This window comes from Pinus tabuliformis, chromosome 3_2 (assembly GCF_031772625.1).
Source record: "Pinus tabuliformis cultivar Carrire ecotype Pingquan chromosome 3_2, CPIR1, whole genome shotgun sequence".
Taxonomy (NCBI): Eukaryota; Viridiplantae; Streptophyta; class Pinopsida; order Pinales; family Pinaceae; genus Pinus; species Pinus tabuliformis.
In genome coordinates this window covers 136396068-136415673 of record NC_142302.1, presented here as the reverse complement: position 1 = coordinate 136415673, position 19606 = coordinate 136396068, and the positions used below count along the sequence as shown (strand labels likewise).

Here is a 19606-nt window from a genome sequence, read left to right as displayed (position 1 = left end):
TTCACTAAAAGTGACCACTGCCTCCACTCGTTTATCAGCTACTACTAAAAGGGGTTGTTGCCCCTAGAATTTAGGCTACCACTTGCTAGCCATGTTAATCCATCTTTCATCCATTTTCACAGTTAGATCAATATGATTTTTTCTTTCATAAAGAAATCAACTTTTTCTCACCTCAACTACTCACAAACACCATGAAAACACCTTCAACAATCTCTAATTACTAAATAAATCACCAAACACAAGTTGCATCAATTTTTAACAATTACTAATTTTACCATAAAAACATCTTTACTCAAATAATTCACCAATTCATTCTTTATCTTCTCAAACACCTTTAGGACACCAAAATTGATCTTTGATTCACCTCTGATGCATACCAACACTATGCATCTTGTTGCACCAATGACCTCTTATGCCTTGCAAATTCGATTATGCTTATATAGATTTTGGTTTGATATTTTTGGATTAAAGCTTTAGTTATCTCCAACTCCTTTCTTACATGAATCTCTTATTTTTTCCTTTGTATTACTTCTATCAAGTCATCTTCATGTGCTTTTCAAGCCTTGAAATACTCCTCACATGTTTCTGCATGAAAAACTGAGCTTAATTGTGCTCTTTCCAATTTTGGCACTTCTTCAAATTAGCCAAACTGCCATATTTGCCCGTTCCTTGATGAAATTTCTTTTCTAGAGTACCTCAAGGAAATTGCTTTTCTAGAGTACCTGCATTTAACTGTGACCTGCTACTTCTTGTTTAGAATTTTAAACATTCAAATCCCCTATTTTAGCGATTTTATTTATTGCAATCTACTTTTGATTTTAGAGAACAATAGGGGCATTTCTCCATTTACCTATTACTTCTTGTTTAGAATTTTAAACATTCAAATCCCCTATTTTAGCAATTTTATTTACTGCAATCTAATTTTGATTTTAAAGAACAATAGGGGCATTTCTCCATTTACCTGCTACTTCTTGTTTAGAATTTTAAACATTCAAATCCCCTATTTTAGCAATTGGTTTTAGAGAACAATAGGGGTATTTCTCCATTTTTGCAAGGCCACTGTGAATTTTGTATGAAACAATAAACTCATTGCTAACGTTGTGTTCAAATTTATTGACATGATTTCACATGATACACCTTTCCATTGGTGACGAACCGATACTTGTCGGTGCTCAATGTCACAAATAGAAACATTATTAGTGAATGAAATGAGACGTTGAATCTGAAATAAAGTGGTGTGAGTTTGTTATTATGCACATTACTTATGCTATAGCCGGAAGCTCATCGTTTTGATTATTTTTTAAAATGAAATAAAATTTATGTGAAATGTCTTTTTTAAATTACAAATCTTTTTTTAACCCTAGCAAATCCCTTTGGAGTTTTATGAGTAACGAGTATATTCTGTGTGCAATCCTAAAAACCCAATATATGTATTTCAATAATAGAGACATAGTGGAGATTGTGTACTGTACATTGTCACTATTATTTAAATGATTTATAGCAAAGGTTGGGTTGTTTTTTTAAACTAATATAAATTTGTTATAATATTTATAAAAGTATAATATAAAATTATATTAACATTTATAAAATTATAATAATAAAATATAAATATAATTGGTTTATATCAGTGGTGGTTTGTTGTTTGCATTGATAGTTTGATGATGTGAAACCCCATGGAACAAAGATCATTATTTACAACTTGTGGTGTCATGAAGATGGACAAACAGAACTTGATTTCGAGTCAGATAAAGAGGTAAATTTATAATTATTATTGAAGATGTTTTTGTTTGTTTGTTTGTTTTTGTTTTTAAATTCAACAAATTTTTTTATTATATGTTAATTTAATGTTTTATTTAGTTGTGATTTTAAAATTAAATTTTACATATATATATATATATAAATTTAGGATAATCGGTAACTAGTGAGAGTTATATATAGAAATATTATTAATAACTAACAATTTGTTTTTAGGATATTTTATTGAGAGGTATATTTAAAAAATCAAGAGATCCACAACATATAATTGAAACACACATATCAACGCGCCTTCGCTACTCCTTACGTGTAAGAATTCCCTCCCCCCAATTTTTTTTGTTTCTTCACCTCAATATTGAATTCATGTATTTATGTTTTAATCTATTTTATAAAAAGATTTAATATTTTAATAATCCTTTGTAGGCATATTCATCTATTTTGTATCGAAGAATGCCCAATGATTTTAAAATAATTCTACGTGGGAAAGAAGTACAACATTATAGTATTAGTGAAGATTTGAAATTCACTGAACTTGATTCATACAAGCCACAAATTAGTGGAATGAAGGAGGTAAAATTTTGTTTTTATTTGTTTGTTTGTTTTTCATATTTCATAAATTCATCTTTGTTAGGTCACAAATTAGTGAAATAAAAGAGGTTAAATTCTATTTTTATACTTGTTATTTTACATTTTTATTTACATTTAAACTCATAAATTCATCTATATTTTCTACCAACTATATAATATTTTCCCTCCTCATCAGGTTATCACAATACATACATTAATTGGATTTACAAAGGAGGCTCCTGTAATCAATGTTCATGGGTTTAATGTTTATCACAAAAATCGCCTAATCCTTGTGAGTATCTATATGAAACATTACATCTCTTAAATTTATTGATCATCTACGCTTTTATGAGAATTAATTAATGAGTTAGTTAGATATGTTTTTTTAATCCTTGCTCGGAATACACAATATTGTTATCAAGATATGTAAGAAAATGAGCATTATTTTGATTTATTAGTATTGGACTTTATGTTTTAATTAATTAAATATTCATTTTGAAGATTATCTATGAAATAAAATAGTGAATATTTTTCTCTTTCTCCTTGTGATTTAAAATTAGTTTAATGTTTTATATTTGATATATGTCTCTTTTCTCTATAACTTGTGCTTTTGATTCATGAACCTTCAATGCTATGGGAATAAGTTGGTGTGCAAATGAGATTCGTTCGATAAATAGGATTTAAATATTATCATTTCATTTTTTGTCATAATTTTGTTATTTATTATAGAGTAGATTTTTCAAGAGATAATAGAGGTGCTACACATTTAACTTTTTATATATTTCTTCAATATATTTATATAGTCAATTTATATATTCATTTCTCCATAATGAATATGTTTAATCTCTATATATACATATTTCTACCATTAACATGTGGGTACTCCAATAGGTATACCTTTATTACATATACATTCAACCTGATTACATACACATTTAAACGATCTTGTATAACCCTAGCTCTACTTAATGGGATATGAAGAACATGAGTTGAACTAGCACTACCTTAGAAAAAAGAAGTACAAATATTTAGGAATATGAAACTAGATTCATAAAGAAGTGCATTATATTGGATATCTACTAGCCTAACATATATATTATGAACAAGTGCACTAGGGGGTTTCATAGTCAAATAAGGAAGGAATTGCTATGTTTGAATTAAATACCATTGATGAGGTATGCCAGAAATTCCTGTACATAAAAGCAAGGTATGGAAAATAAAGCTCTTAATGTTTCTCACACTTCTAAGGAAGAAGACTTAGGGCGGAAAATGGAAGAATAAAAGAAATAAGAAGTTTTCTAATACTAAACCCAAGAGGGACTTGAAATGTGACCACTATAAGAACAATGTCCATGAGGAACTATTAGGATTTAGACCTTGAGTTAATTCCAATGTTTGAAAGAAGTTCTTGAAATTCCAAACCAAGAGACTTAAGGTGTATTAAATGTTAATGATAAGATATCATTGATGGCTCAACTTAATGCCATAAAAGATAATATATGAAAGGCTCACGTATGATAAATTTAAAAAAATATGAGAAATGAAAAGCTCATGTATGGAAACCTTCCATTGTAAATTATTTTTCTTATGTTGTGTAAAATAAGTCCTTAGATATTATAGGGGAGAAATTTTTTTGCATCAAGATGTAGATAAAGAAAACAAAAATGACAAATATATTTGATTCCATCCGCAAAAAGGAACTTGGTATTTGAATTTTTTCCTCAAGATCTAGTTTTAAAGACCATGATGCTTCTAGGCCCAAACCCATTAGGATAATTTTAAAAGGATGTAGGGTTGTAAATGACATACTAGTGTAAGTTTAATTCAAGTTAGTTCATAAACAAGTTTGAGTGGAAAATAGTATCAATTTTCCCTCCTCATCAGGTTATCACAATATATGCAATAATTGGATTTACAAAGGAGGCTCCTTTAATCAATATTCATGGGTTTAATGTTTATCACAAAAATCGCCTCATATATATTCAATAATTGGATTTACAAAGGAGGCTCCTTTAATCAATATTCATGGGTTTAATGTTTATCACAAAAATCGCCTCATCCTTGTGAGTATCTATATGAAACGTTACATCTCTTAAATTTATTGATCATCTACGCTTTTATGGGAACTAGTTAGTTAGATATATTTTTTTAATCCTTCCTCAGAAATCACAATATTGTTATCAAGGTATGTAAGAAAATGAGCATTATTTTGATTTATTAGTATTGGACTTTATGTTTTAATTAATTAAATATTCATTTTTAAGATTATCTATGAAATAAAATAGTGAATATTTTGCTCTTTCTCCTTGTGATTTAAAATTAGTTTAATGTTTTATATTTGATATATGTCTCTTTTCTCTATAACTTGTGCTTTTGATTCATGAACCTTCAATGCTATGGGAATAAAAATATTCATTTTGAAGATTATCTATGAAATAAAATAGTGAATATTTTGCTCTTTCTCCTTGTGATTTAAAATTAGTTTAATGTTTTATATTTGATATATGTCTCTTTCCTCTATAACTTGTGCTTTTGATTCATGAACCTTCAATGCTATGGGAATAAGTTGGTGTGCAAATGAGATTAGTTCGATTTGATTTAAATAGGATTTAAATATTTATCATTTCATTTTTGGTCATAATTTTGTTATTTATTATAAAGTAGTTTTTTCAAGAGATAATAGAGGTGTTACACATTTAACTTTTTATAGATTTCTTCAATATATTTATATAGTCAATTTATATATTCATTTCTCCATAATGAATATGTTGAATCTCTATATATACATATTTATACCATTAACATGTGGGTACTCCAATAGGTATACATTTATTACATATACATTCAGCCTGATTACATACACATTTAAACGATCTTGTATAACCCTAGCTATACTTAACGGGATATGAAGAACATGAGTTGAACAAGCACTACCTTAGAAAAAAGAAATACAAATATTTAGGAATATGAAACTAGATTCATAAAGAAGTGCATTCTATTGGGTATCGACTAGCCTAACATATATATTATGAACAAGTGCACTAGGGAGTTTCATAGTCAAATAAGGAAGGAATTTCTATGTTTGATTTAAATACCATTGATGAGGTATGCAAGAAATCCCTGTATGTAAAAGCAAGGCATGAAAAATAAGGCTCTTAATGTTTCTCACACTTCTAAGGAAGATGACTTAGGGCGGAAAATGGAAGAATAAAAGAAATAAGAAGTTTTCTACTACTAAACCCAAGAGGGACTTGAAATGTGACCATTATAAGAACAATTTCCATGAGGAACTATTAGGATTTGACCTTGAGTTAATTCCAATGTTTGAAATAAGTTCTTGAAATTCCAAACCAAGAGACTTAAGGTGTATTAAATGTTAATGATGAGATATCATTGATGGCTCAACTTAATGCCATAAAAGATAATATATGAAATGCTCACGTATGATACATTTAAAAAAATAAGACAAATGAAAAGCTCATGTATGGAAATCTTCCACTGTAAATTATTTTTCTTATGTTGTGTAAAATAAGTCCTTAGATATTATAAGTGAGAACTTTTTTTGCATCAAGATGTAGATAAAGAAAACAACAATGACAAATATCTTTGATTCCATCAGCAAATAGGAACTTGGTATTTGAAGTTTTTCCACATGATCTAGTTTTAAAGACCATGATGCTTCTAGGCCCAAACCCATCAGGATGATTTTAAAAGGATGTAGGGTTGTAAATGACATACTAGTGTAAGTTTAATTCAAGTTAGTTCATAAACAAGTTTGAGTGGAAAATAATATCACTGATGATTTTTGAAGTCCTTATTTTTGTGATAAAGATGTCATCTTTATGGTAAGGGAAAATAATTTGATATTCACGAAGGATGGAAAACCATACCTCACTAATATCCATAATTTAAAGAAGACAATATCATTTATTTCCACCTATTAAACCACATGGTTGATTAATAGCAGTAAGATTTTTGTAATGTTAATAAAAATATCCAAAGTGAAACCAAAAAATACCAAATATGTTGAAGCTAATATAATAAAAAACTATAAGGAGTTGAATCAACCTTTGGGGAAATATGAAGTGGTGCTTGCATAACTAGATGGTTTTTCCTCCTAGTAGGCCAATTGAGCATGAAATTGAGATGTTGGCAAAGTCACCATTGTCAAATATTGGTTTGTACAAAACCTCATTCTTGGAGAATTCGGAGATAAGGAAGAATATCCATGAGTTGTTTAGTCATTGATAGGTGTGGTGTGTCCCCTTATGGATCTCCCATTTTGCTAATGATACCCAAGAAGGATGGGGACTAGGTAGATGTGAGTAGACTTTAGAGCAAATAATAACATCACAATCAATAGCTAAAATTCTCTTTGTAGTATAGGTGACTTGCTAGATCAAATCGATGGAGAGAAGTAGTTATCAAAATTGTGCCTCAAATGTAGATACCATTAGGTAAATTGCATAGGGGTACTACTAATGAATTATTTCACTATCTCTTGGAAAGCTAAAAATATTATCTCGTTTCATGGATTATGATGAGCTAGAAGGTTTGATGAGTTATTGGTGGATCATATGATGTGGTATGGTTCCTCTGGAATTTTGATTCAACCTAATTTTTGGGCATGTTCATAACTAACAAGGAAGTTCACCATTCGTAATGCATCTTCGGTAGTTCACGATTCTTAAGGCATTGACAAAAATAATGTGGGGTTATTTCTTCATGCATGGGAACTCACATGTAATGGCACATTACATATTTTTGAGATTTCACCTTATTCACTCATTTTTAGGATTATATCACATGATTTGATGGGATTTCCACCTTGGAGGTTGTATTGGGGGATTATCTGGCATATGTGGATTGTTGGATCCTCCCATGACTTAGTAGTCATTATTTGAGGAGGTTTGTTACACCTTGAACACCTCACCCATGAGACTTTGGAGTTGATTGGGAAAGGGAAACCACTCCTGAGAGGATTTCCTCGCAATTATAGGAAAGTTTCACCTTGGAGACCAACACATCTACCTTGGAGAAGACCTGGAGGCTTTACTTGCACACTTTGATAAGTTTGTTGAGAATATACACCTTTGGAGGCTATGCATTTGAAATTTGACTCACATTCTTCCCTTATTTATGGATATGTCCACGTTTCTTGTGATTATTTCACTTGGATGATTATACATGTGGTTCACCACCTCATTTATTTATTTATTTTTGACTAGATAGTTGGAGGAAATTGTATTTTACTACATACGATAGAACTAATTATCTCACATGAGATAATATTGTTTAATTATAAAGGATGTTGAGAAACACTCTATATAAAGAGTTTCCCTCCCTCATTATTTCTCATGGGTGGAATGTTGGAACTTCCACTCAATGTTTAATTGATATGTCTTTCTTAGAGCATGTGGTTGTGTAAATGTTTCTTTCTTTGTGGATAATTGTTGTCAATTCTCGAAGCTTCTCCATATTAGGTCTCTCTTTGTTCCAAGTAAACGATGGTGAAATTTTCTATTCTATAGGCTAACTAAATTGATCCATTGAAGCGATTTTCTACCATTGGAGGGAAGACATTATTGGGTAATTCATTCCTTCTTCCTTTGTTGGTTTGGTGATTATTTGGTGCCTTTCTTTTTCTATCCATTTTGGACACTTAACATGAAGTAATAATTAATATTATCATGCCATAAGTGATCTTGTTGGTTAAGGTTGTTCCCTTGAGGTTTCCTTCTTGTTGGACCTTGATTTCTATCGTTTATATCGATTGGATGAGGAATTATTCTTTCTGTTGCTTTTAATCTCTTACCTTAACTATTGAATTAAATAGGCCAATTGTTAAGATAGTTTTTTCTTGGCTCCATAAGCCTTTTTGAGTCGCCTTGACTCTATTTACCTTGTTGGATTTGGAACTAGTCTCTACTTCCTTCTATCACCTATTTTAAAACCCAAAGGCATTCTAATTTAAGCTACTCTCACCTCCCCTTGTGCCACATTTCTTATCTTTAGCAACCCTAATTGGGATAGCCACTTGAGCCAAAGGAGAGCCAACCTAAGGTAAAGAAGATAGGTTTGGTTTTTAAGGTGATAGTGGTGACTTCTACCCACCAAAATGGGTAACCCCATAGGAGAAAAAAATTTCTCCTACATTGGACAACGAACCAACCAACAACCTCTTAGATTCACTTCTTGATGATGATATCCCATATGTCTCCACCATTTGCACCAATCATGTAGCTCTCACCATCCAACATTACTCTTAGATGAAGGTGGGATGTTATTCAATAGGTACTTTTATCTTTTGTAATCGGATGATTATACTTGTTGTTTTGGACATTTAGTATATAGAAAGGGGTGATATGAAAGATTGACCAATATTGACTGTAAATATGTTTTCTCACCTAACAAGGGGGTTAATATTTAGCCCTAGTATAGTGGAACCTCCCTTAAGACCTTAGGGTTATAGGATGGGCACTTCTTGGAAAACCTGTATTGAGATAACATGTTCATTCTCCCTTACACCATTATAAACCCCTTATTTATCATCTCCATTCTTCGAGTGTAACTTGTCATTGGTTCATTGGGACTTGGCACCCCTTTATCTGCATCCTTTCGAAGATTCGACAAACATTTCCTTGGAGGTTGATGCAACTAAAAGAATGAAAAAGCATAAGATGGCCACAATGAAAGAAAAGGAAAATTCAAAATGCAAATGATGGATGGGACATAAGTTAGTACATGGGAAAAAGCTTAGCATGAGCTCTAATCTCATTAGCCATCACCCAATTCCTTAACACTTGATGCTCCATCTCATCAAAATGGACCTTTACATATACCAACCCTAATGAGTAATAAAATTTCTCATCTGAAGGGTTAAAATTGGATGCTACATCATAAACATAAAAATCTAACCCTTGAGCTATTCACCCAAAATAAAGCATTATTATGAATAGAAAAAGGAACACTAGAGGGCTGGAAAATGTAGGTCGATCAAGGTGAATCATGCCACCATGAGTTATCCCTCCACTAAATCTATACACTCAGGATGTGTACTCTCATTAGTTGATCCCCTTAACCGCAGCACTACACCATTTAGGTTTTCCCCTCCATTTTCGCTCATTTACACCAACACCTATTGATTGAAGTGTTGAAATTGGAAATGCCATCTCCCCTTGGAGGTTGGAAGCACCTAATAGGGTTTATCATTATATTGTAGAGAAAAATTTAGAGAATTGAAACTCCCGAGGGTTTCACCACTTAGCATGGCTCTTGAGGGTCAATTGTCAAAGTTTGAAAATATTCCAAAATATGGAATCGAGTTAAGCTCGGTAGCCAAGATATCTGTAAACTTCATTATTAACAATGTCTAAATCAAATTCTACAGACAAAGCAAAACAAACTTCAATTTCCTGAAGGAAAATCTCCAATTTTCACCCTTATTCATTTACATATCCCTGTGTTATATCCCAAGGCTTTCAAGTGCTTCATCACTTGTCTGTGCAAGTAGCTCTTATTATGATTCACCAATGTATTCTCCTTATTTTCCATGGCATAGTTTACACAACCCCACAATCGTAACTCTTTTTTAGTCATACAAGAGACCATGCCCTACTTTAATAGTTTCATTCACCATACTAGAGAGTGTTTGTGCTTCATAGCTTGAAAATTCACCTATAGGTACGTAGATATTTGTATGTTCCCCTTCAATAAAACCTCTATGTAGTATCTCCTCTCCATCGGATTTGCCATAATGCCAATGTTTGTAGAATTTCCCACTGTAGATCAACATATTATGCAATATACTAAAGCAAAATACAAGATCTACTTCTACAACAAACTTGCGGAAGCTTAATCGAATATGAGCAAGATCAAATAGAACACATATAAATGAGAATGAGAAAGAAATCACACATGAACGCAGAAGAATACACTAGGGAAATCCTCAGCCTAAAACCCCGATCTTTGTAATATCATAAAAGTGGAAATATGTTCAAATTACACAAAGCTTCAGCTCACAAGCCATCCATCTCTTAGGAAAACCGAAAAATACAACTCACAGACTGAATAGACACAACATATGCCTTCCCTTAGCCCTCCAAGCCTCCTATTTCCTTGCGCAGTTTCTCTTGGGGTCCAATGTTAGCACCTGTGTGAATTGGCCTCATCACACAACGATCAAACTCAAAAGTAACTGCACAATCTCCAAGGAATGAATTCCTTCTGCATGCAAGGGATATCCTCCATGGAATATTCCTGCAACTGATAGTACACTATCCCATCACCTGATCTCAACTGGGTCTCTGACTGACATGCATGAGTTATTTATGAGAGAATATTCAGTTATCTGAAGTGTAGCAGTTACATGCATGCATGCATTAACTAATTGAACTCACAATCAGTTCCACAAACTGTTTGAACTAATCTAACTAGACTTAACTCATATAACTGAGCTAACTAATTACAACTCAAAGTACAACTCATCCCGATCTCCTTAATCAAGGGATAACTTCCTCAATCAATGGAGAAACTGTTGCATGTCTTCACATAGACTTCATGTTTGATTTCCTACAATTAATTAACTCAAGATGGATTAATTAATTATTTTTCAAACAGTTGCTAAGATCAAATTCGAATTTTAATTCTCAATTTTAGTTTAGGGACTAACTAAAATTGGAATGTATCCCGAAATGCTATTTATAGTAGTTCTATTTTTAGCACTTCTATTTTTAGCATTGCTTGTTGCTATTTTCAACACTCCCTCTCAACAAGAAAGGGATTATCAGTAACCCCAATCCCGTCTCTGTGGAACTCGAACTTGCATTTTGACAATGCCTTAGTCAAAATATCTGCATCTTGTTCCTCGGTCGAAGCAAAAACATGATCCTCTTCACCACATAGTCTCGAAGATGATGGTACCGGATATCAATGTGCTTGGACCTATCATGAAAAATTGGATTCTCAGAGAGTTTGATACAACTTGATTATTGCAGTAGATCACAGTTGGATCCATCCTCTGACCAAACAATCCCACTAGAATCTTCCGCATCCAAATGACCTCGCATGTTGCATGACTGGTAACCATGTATTCAACCTCTGCTGAGCTAAGTGAAACTAACCTCTGTTTCCTGTTGTGCCAAGAAACTGCAGCTGAACCAAGGTTGAAGATTCCTCCAGAAGTGCTCTTCCGGTTTGATGGACTCTCTGCCCAATCCACATCTATGAAGCCTTGAAGCTTCACTCCCTCTATCCATCTGTACCACAATCCATACTGATATGTGCCTCTAAGGTATCTCATCACATGCTTCATTGCCTTCCAAAACAGCTTGGTAGGCTGAACCATAGCTTGACTCAGCTAGTTCACCACAAAGCATAAGTTTGGCTGTGTGTTCACCAGATACATAAGTGAACCCACAAGATGCTGATAAACAATAGTAGCTACTACCTCACCCGTAGTAGCATCCTCCTTCCTCCAGTTACCAGCTAGAGGAGTTTGCATGGGCTTGCACTTCTCCATGTGGAACCGCCTGAGTATCTCATTGGCATACTTGCCTTGAGACACAAAAACTTTCCCATCCTTTTGCCACACTTCCATGCCTAGAAAGTAGTGCATAAGATCCATGTCTTTCATCTTGGACTCTCTTGCAAGGTCCTCCTTACAAGACTAGATAAACTAATCATCATCTGTCAAAATCATATCATCGACATAAAGAACAATGATCAATGGCTTACCTTCTACCATGATGTGGCAAAGGTTTACATCTGTTTCACTCTTGGTGAAGTCCAACCCGGTGAAATAGCTGTCGATCTTGTGTACCAAGCACGAGTTGCTTGCTTCAGCCCATACAAAGCCCTCTTGAGTCAGCACACATGCGACTCATGATCAAAGGTCTCGAAACCTTCTGGCTGCTCAATGTACACCTCTTCCTCAATATTCCCATTGAGGAACATTGTCTTCACGTCTATCTGATGGATCTTCCAACCCATCTGAGTTGATAGTGCCAACAACGATATGATAGATGAGTACCTTGCTACAGGAGAAAAAGTCTCATCGTAGTTGATCCCCTCGACCTGTGAGAAACCACGGGAAACAAACCTTGCCTTATGTTTCTCAACACTGCCATTAGCTGCCTGCTTTACCTTGTAAAGCCATCTGGAACTCACCACTGACTTGTCCTAAGGTCTTGGGACAGCATCCAAAACACAGTTCTGAACAATGGAGTCGTACTCCTCCACCATTGCATCAACCCAGACTGGTTGTTGCACTGCCTCCTCGAATGAAGAAGGCTCAGACTCTACACGCTCCCCAACCAGGGCCATGTAACCAATGTACCTCTCGAGCGACTTCCTTTGTATGTGCTGAGAAGATGGTTGTCCCACATTCTCTCGCGCATCTAACATCAACCTGTCATCTTCCCTTAAGCGTTTCCTCCCATCTCTAGAAGACTTAGCATGAGTGGACGTATCCACTCCCAGATCCTTTGCATGCGGCTGCTTCACATCAATCTGAGGCTCCTCCTCCTTAGGAACTAAAAGTTCCTCCTTTGATGCAACTTGAGATCCCTCACAAGTGATACTCGCATGGTTTTCTGCTCGTCAAACTTCAGATCTCTGTGTACCATTGTCCTCTGATTGGTAGGCAGGAACACCCGATAGTTGTGGGGAGTATTAGTGTACCCCACAGGTATCCCCAACTCAGTTGTTGGATCTAGCTTCTTTTGGGCATATTTGGTCACATGGAAATAAACCGATGATCCAGAAGTGACTCACATCTGGTTGCTTCCCGGAAAAAGCCTCCATAGGTGTCTTCATTCCCAGTATACGATGCGTGCTTCTATTTTGCAAGTATACTACTGTATTGCATGCCTCAGCCCACAAATGAAGTGGTAGGATTTGGTCATGCAACATTGCTCGAGCTGCTCCCACAATCAATCTGTTCTTCCTTTCAGCCACCCCATTCTGTTGTGGGTTATGGGGTGTCGTAAACTCTCGTTTAATTCCTTATGCATTGCAAAAGTCCTTAAACTATTTGGAGACATACTCTCCACCATTTTCGCTACACAAGGCCTTTATTTTCTTTCTAGATTCTTTCTCCGCCAAGGCTTTAAACTCACAAAACCTCAAGAAGGTTTGATCCTTCTTTTGCATAAAGTAGATCCAACATCTATGAGAAAAATCATCAACAAAAATAACATAGTACCTTTGTTTAGCGGTGGTGGTTATAGAGAATGGTCCACAAACATCTGTATGAACTCACTCCAGGATTGCTCCAGCTCTACTGTCTCAATCTTGAAAGGAAGATTTCGCATACTTACCCAAGGTACAACCTTTGCATGTATCCGTCTGCTCCATTTTTCCCTTGGGAAGTTGGATAGAAATATGTTGCATGATCTTTAGGGATCCATGGTGCAAGTGGCCCAATCTTCTATGCCATAGCTTACCAACATCTTGGCTCTACACCAACTCAGCTTTGGAACTCAATGCAATATAGTCGTCTACCTCCAGCTTGTAGATATTCTTTACTCAAATCCCAATCCTCTTGGCCTGTCCAGTGTTGATATGCCTCAGGAATACCTTTCCTTTACTAAAGACTATATCATAGCCTTTATCTTCTAGCATAGTAACAGACACAACCGTACCTTCACCTGAAACATGGTACTTTCCATCATCGCCCATCTCGATCTACATCAAGAGATACTTCTCCTCTAAGGTACTGAAAATATTCTTGTCACCAGACATGTGGAATGAAGCTCCACTGTCCAGGTATCAAACACATCCCACCATGGATGAAACCATGCATGCGATGAGAGAGAAATCCAACTCAAACTATGAGGCCAGTGCCTCACCATCTGATCCCTTCGAGGATCCCTTCTTGGATTTCTTTTGTGGGAAATTCATAGCATAATGGCCCACTTCATGACAATGAAAGCATCACGCTTTCGATTTGTCAAACTTCTTCCCACCATTGGAAGAACTGGATTTGGAATGGGACACCTTCCTTTTCCCCTTCCTCACCTTACTCTCTAAGGCTAGATTTTCCTTATCATATTGCTTTGATGAGGATCCATCTCTGGTGCTTCTTCTTGTCTCCTCCTGCATCAGATCCGACCAAGGTCGTTCCCAATCTGGCAGTTTCTCTCTTTCATTTACCAAGTCTTGGTAGCTATGCCAAGCTCTTAGGAAGATCGAGGAGAGCTAGACTCACCATGCCATCATCGACTGTCATGATCCCTACACTTCCAAGCTCATCCCTGTAGGTGGTGAGATTGTTCAGATACGTAGAGATCATGTCGCCCTTTTCACACTTGATTTTCCGAAGCTTGTCTTTCAACGCCAACATCCTTGATGTTGTTCTGATATAGATATTTCAATGTTTCCCACATTGAAAATGGTGTCTCCTTCCCATGGAGACTCGAGACTATGTGGTCTTGAACTCCCTCCAGAAGGATTCTCCTTGCTCTAGCCACACATTTCTTCCATTCTGTGAATTTTGGAGCATTAGCCACTGTCGGCTTGGGGAATTTTTGATCAATGAAGTCCTTTAGACTATTATCCTATAATACTGCTTCCATGCGATCCTTCCAGGCTATATAATTCGAGCTTCCATCAAGGGCATACTCGAGTCTTAAACCGTTGAACGCCATTTGTGAAATTGAGATGTGATAAGAACTCGATTTCTATATTCACGAACTTCAACCTTCGAACTTCTCCCTTCTTTGTATATTTTTCTCTCCTTTGATCACCTTTGATCCGATACCATGTAGAATTTCCCACTGTAGATCAACATATTATTCAATATACTAAAGCAAAATACAAGATCTACTTCTACAACAAACTTGCAGAAGCTTAATCGAATATGAGCAAGATCAAATAGAACACATATAACTAAGAATGAAAAAGAAATCACACATGAACGTAGAAGAATACTCTGGGGAAAGCCTTCACCTAAAACCCCGATCTCTGTAATATCATACAAGTGCAAATATGTTCATATTACACAAAGCTTCAGCTCACAAGCCATCCAGCTCAGCACAATTGAACAGTACACCTCACAGACTGAATAGACACAACATATGCCTTCCCTCAGCCCTCCAAGCCTCCTATTTCCTTGTGCATTTTCTCTTGTGGTCCAATGTTAGCACCTGTGTGAATTGGCCTCATCACACAACCATCAAACTCAAAAGTAACTGTGCAATCTCCAAGGAATGAATTCCTTCTGCATGCAAGGAATATCCTCCATGGAATATTCTTGCAACTGATAGTACAATGTCCCATCACCTGATCTCAACTGGGTCTCTAATTGAACTAATATGCATGAGTTATTTGTGAGAGAATATTCAATTATCTGAAGTGCAGCAGTTACATGCATGCATGCATTAACTAACTGAACTCACAATCAGTTCCACAAACTGTTGGAACTAATCTAACTAGACTTAACTCAGATAACTGAGCTAACTAATTACAACTCAAAGTACAACTCATCCTGATCTCCTTAATCAATGGATGACTTCCTTAATCAATGGAGAAACTGTTGCATGTCTTCACATAGACTTCGTGTTTGATTTCCTACAACTAATTAAATCAAGATGAATTAATTAATTATTTTACAAACAGTTGCTAAGATCAAATTTGAATTTTAATTCTCAATTTTAGTTTAGGGACTAACTAAAATTGGAATGTATCCCGAAATGCTATTTATAGCAGTGCTATTTTTAGCACTTCTATTTTTAGCATTTCTTGTTGCTATTTTCAACAATGTTGGCCTGATATAAAGAAAACAAATAGCTTGTCATTGTTATAGAAATAATCTCTCTATCTATATGATAGATAAAATTGCATATAATCACATCAAATTTGTATACAGATGTTGCTCCAGAGCTAAAAATGCATGGAGAGGGGAGAAAATAACAAGTTAGATGTATTAATATGAAAAAGAATTTTAAAGACATATACACATTTTCGATCCCACACAGTGTGATGTAAGGTGTAAGATGAGTACTATGATTAGAGAGGTTAAATAAGTTTGGTTGGAGAAAATAACAAGCTAGATGTATTAATCTTAAAATTAATTTTAAAGACATACACATTTTCAATCACACATTGTGTAGCGTAAGGTGTAAGATGAATACTATGATTAGAGAGGTTATATAAGTTTGGTTTATGATTTAGGAAAGGAACAAGATGTCAGAAACAATGGAGAGTTTATTTTTGTACCCAATAGTTATAAAAATTGAGCGATTCAATCAATTACTTGGAGGTAACATGTGTTTTTCTTTTTTATCAAAAAAGTTACAAGTTTAAATTTAATTAATCAATCAATATATTAATTTAATTTATAATACAATATGAATAGTTGGGTGAGGTAATTAGGTGAAGATAAACACACACCCTCATAAGTGGGGTGAAAAAGTGCACTTACACCTTTATCCCAAGAAGTTTGGTGTATGATGTGCTTATGCATAACACCCTCTATCGAACAAAAATAGGTGGTAGGGTGAAAATGATGTATGTGTCCATTTTCTATGTTCGATGGTGATGGGATGGTAAAGATATATATCCATAGTTGTAATAATGTATATTATTATGTAAATTGGTAGTACATATATGTGGAAATTAAGTGAATATTTTAATAATTTTAAGAGATGATTTTAGTACTAATTTTATTTATTTATTTTTAAATAGTGGATGAGAAAATTGTATTAGTAGAAAATACTATGACTATGAATAGAAATGAACAACAAACAAAAAATCAACAGAGAAAAGAAGAAATGACAAATGAGGAGTGTCATCAACAAAGATTGTTACAATAAATGACAACAAAACAACAACAACAACAAGAGACGAAAGAACAAATTGAATGACAAAGAGCACATCAAAGAGAAAATCAAAGATCATATCGATAAAGAAAGGAACAACAAATGACAATAGAAAAACAATAAAAAGAGAAGGAAAACAATTTGAACGAAAAAGAGCATATTGACAAAAAAGGTGCAATAGATGACAACAAAACAACAACAAAAAGAGAAGTAAGAACAAATAGAATGATAAAGAGCATATCGACAAAGAAAGGCGGAACAAATGACAATGAAACAACAACAAAAAGAGAAGGAAGAACAAATTGAAAGACAAAGATAATTTTGATAAAGAAAGGTGCAAAAAATGGCAACGGAATAACAACAAAAAGATATACAAATTGAATGACAAAGAGCATATTGAAAATAATATCAGAGCATATCAACAAAGAAAGACTCAACAAATAATAAAAAACAAAAACAAGAGATAATAGAAGAAATTGAATGAACAATAGCACATCAAAGAGAAAATCAAAGAGCTTACTAACAAATAAAGGTGCAACAAATGATAGCGAAACAAAAAAAAGAAAAAAGAGAAGGAAGATAAAATTGAATGACAAAGAACACATCAAGGAGAACCTCAAAGAGCATATCGAAAAAAGAAACAAAAAATAATAACGTAGCAACAACAAGAAGAGAAGAAAGAACAAATTGAGTGACAAAAAGAATATCAAAGAGAAAATCAAAGAGCATGTCAACAAAAATAGGTAGAATAAATGACAATGAAACAACAAGAATAAAAAATGCAAGAAAAATTGAACAAATAATATCATATCATAGAGAATATCGACAAAGGATGATGTAACAAGTAATAACTAAAGAGTGTCAAGAGAAACTAATACAAGAAAATGAAAAAGTAAATCTTACAAAATAAAGGTATTTAGAATATGTAGAAGAAAATCCAACAAAGAAAAAGGTGTTTAAATAATAGCTATGCCCAAGTTCAACATGAAAATTTGGTTGATATGAAAATTGTGCATCGAAAATTTCATGATAGGATTGATCAATTAGCTCAAGTTCAAATGTGTCATGTGTGTGATGATTCAAATGTTGGAATTCATATATTTAACACAAATATAGGTCCAATGTACATGACATGTAAAGAGAAGGAAATCATCACAAATTTTCATTTGATAATCATATGAATCTAGGATAGCAACCTAAATTTTTTGAAGATTTCATATACTACTTGCGAGTCTAATTTTGCAAGTTATGAATTCAATAGGTGGATAATACAAAAATAGAGGACACACCATTAGTTTTCCACAAAAGATTAGCAATCGTTCCATGAGGTTGCCTCGACATATTAAAGACTTGGATTTGAGGATTGTTTTGCGAAAAAGAGGTGGAAAAGTATGAAGTTGTGATTTTACTGTTATAAAAGATAATGTGTTGCATGCATTGAATTATATGATTAAGAATGGTCCATATTATCATGGAGTTCAAATTGAAAAGAATGCACTTAAATAATTACTTGAAATTGCAAAATATGTATCACAATTGATTAAATAAGTTACATTATTGGAGATAGACAATGATAGAGAATTTTTTATGTTGGAAGGGTTTGTAGGGATTGATGATGCATTGATATAAATAAAATTCTTAGTTGGCCTTGTTACCCACCATTTTGTGGGTGAAATCCCTAGGAGAAATTTTTTTCCAAGATGGTCCTTAGTCGGCAGCTAGCAACCACCAACTAGCTTTTTGTGCCATTAATCCACCACTTGAGTCATCCATGTGGTCCCTCACCCATCTATCATGATCCTATGTTTGAAGGTGGCCCTCCCAAACCTAAAGGCATGCCTTCTAATTGGTAATTTATTATTGTAGTTTTCTTATCATGGATACTTCTAGGCATGGATTAATGGGGGGATTTGGCGAAAAGAGTGGGCTAGGTTTGTGCTCTTGTCCCTTAGACATTTTTTGAATCTTAACCGTGGACCTTAGTCCCGTGGGATCTCTTTTACTAACCCTTGGGATTTAGGGATGGTATTACATAGGAAACCCCAATTTTTTTTGTGTAGTCCCTCTCCTTCATATATATATATATATATATATTATTCTCTTTCCAGTCATTATAACCCGATTCATCATTTCTCCCACCTGGGTCCACATTCCTCCACATAAGGTTAACTTTCCCTTCCCATTGCTCACACCTCGAGTCAGGCATAGAATGATGCCCTAGAGGTTGATGCAACTAAAAATAAAAGAAAAAGCATAATTGGCAACATTCAACAGGAATATGTACCACAAAATGAAAAAGATGGCTGACAAAAACACATTTAGTATGTGGGAAAAATCCAATACATGAATTTTACCCCATCATCATGGCCATCACCTTGGATACTACAGGACCTAGATGAGCCTCTATTCTTTAGGAACCCATGATTGTCCCAATCCCTAGTGGGAAATGAACCACCCTACCTTAA

The 19606-nt window shown here is 34.3% G+C and overlaps 1 protein-coding gene across 1 annotated transcript in view; it reads left to right on the top strand.

Annotated features, from left to right (window-relative positions):
• LOC149180196 (protein MICRORCHIDIA 6-like) overlaps positions 1-19606 on the top strand; it is a 354596-nt gene that overhangs the window by 136007 nt on the left and 198983 nt on the right. The window contains exons 9-12 of the mRNA XM_089413801.1: positions 1655-1753; positions 1972-2064; positions 2179-2325; positions 2519-2614. Of these exons, the coding sequence (XP_089269927.1) occupies positions 1655-1753; positions 1972-2064; positions 2179-2325; positions 2519-2614 (435 nt within the window). The remainder of the gene's footprint in view (positions 1-1654; positions 1754-1971; positions 2065-2178; positions 2326-2518; positions 2615-19606) is intronic.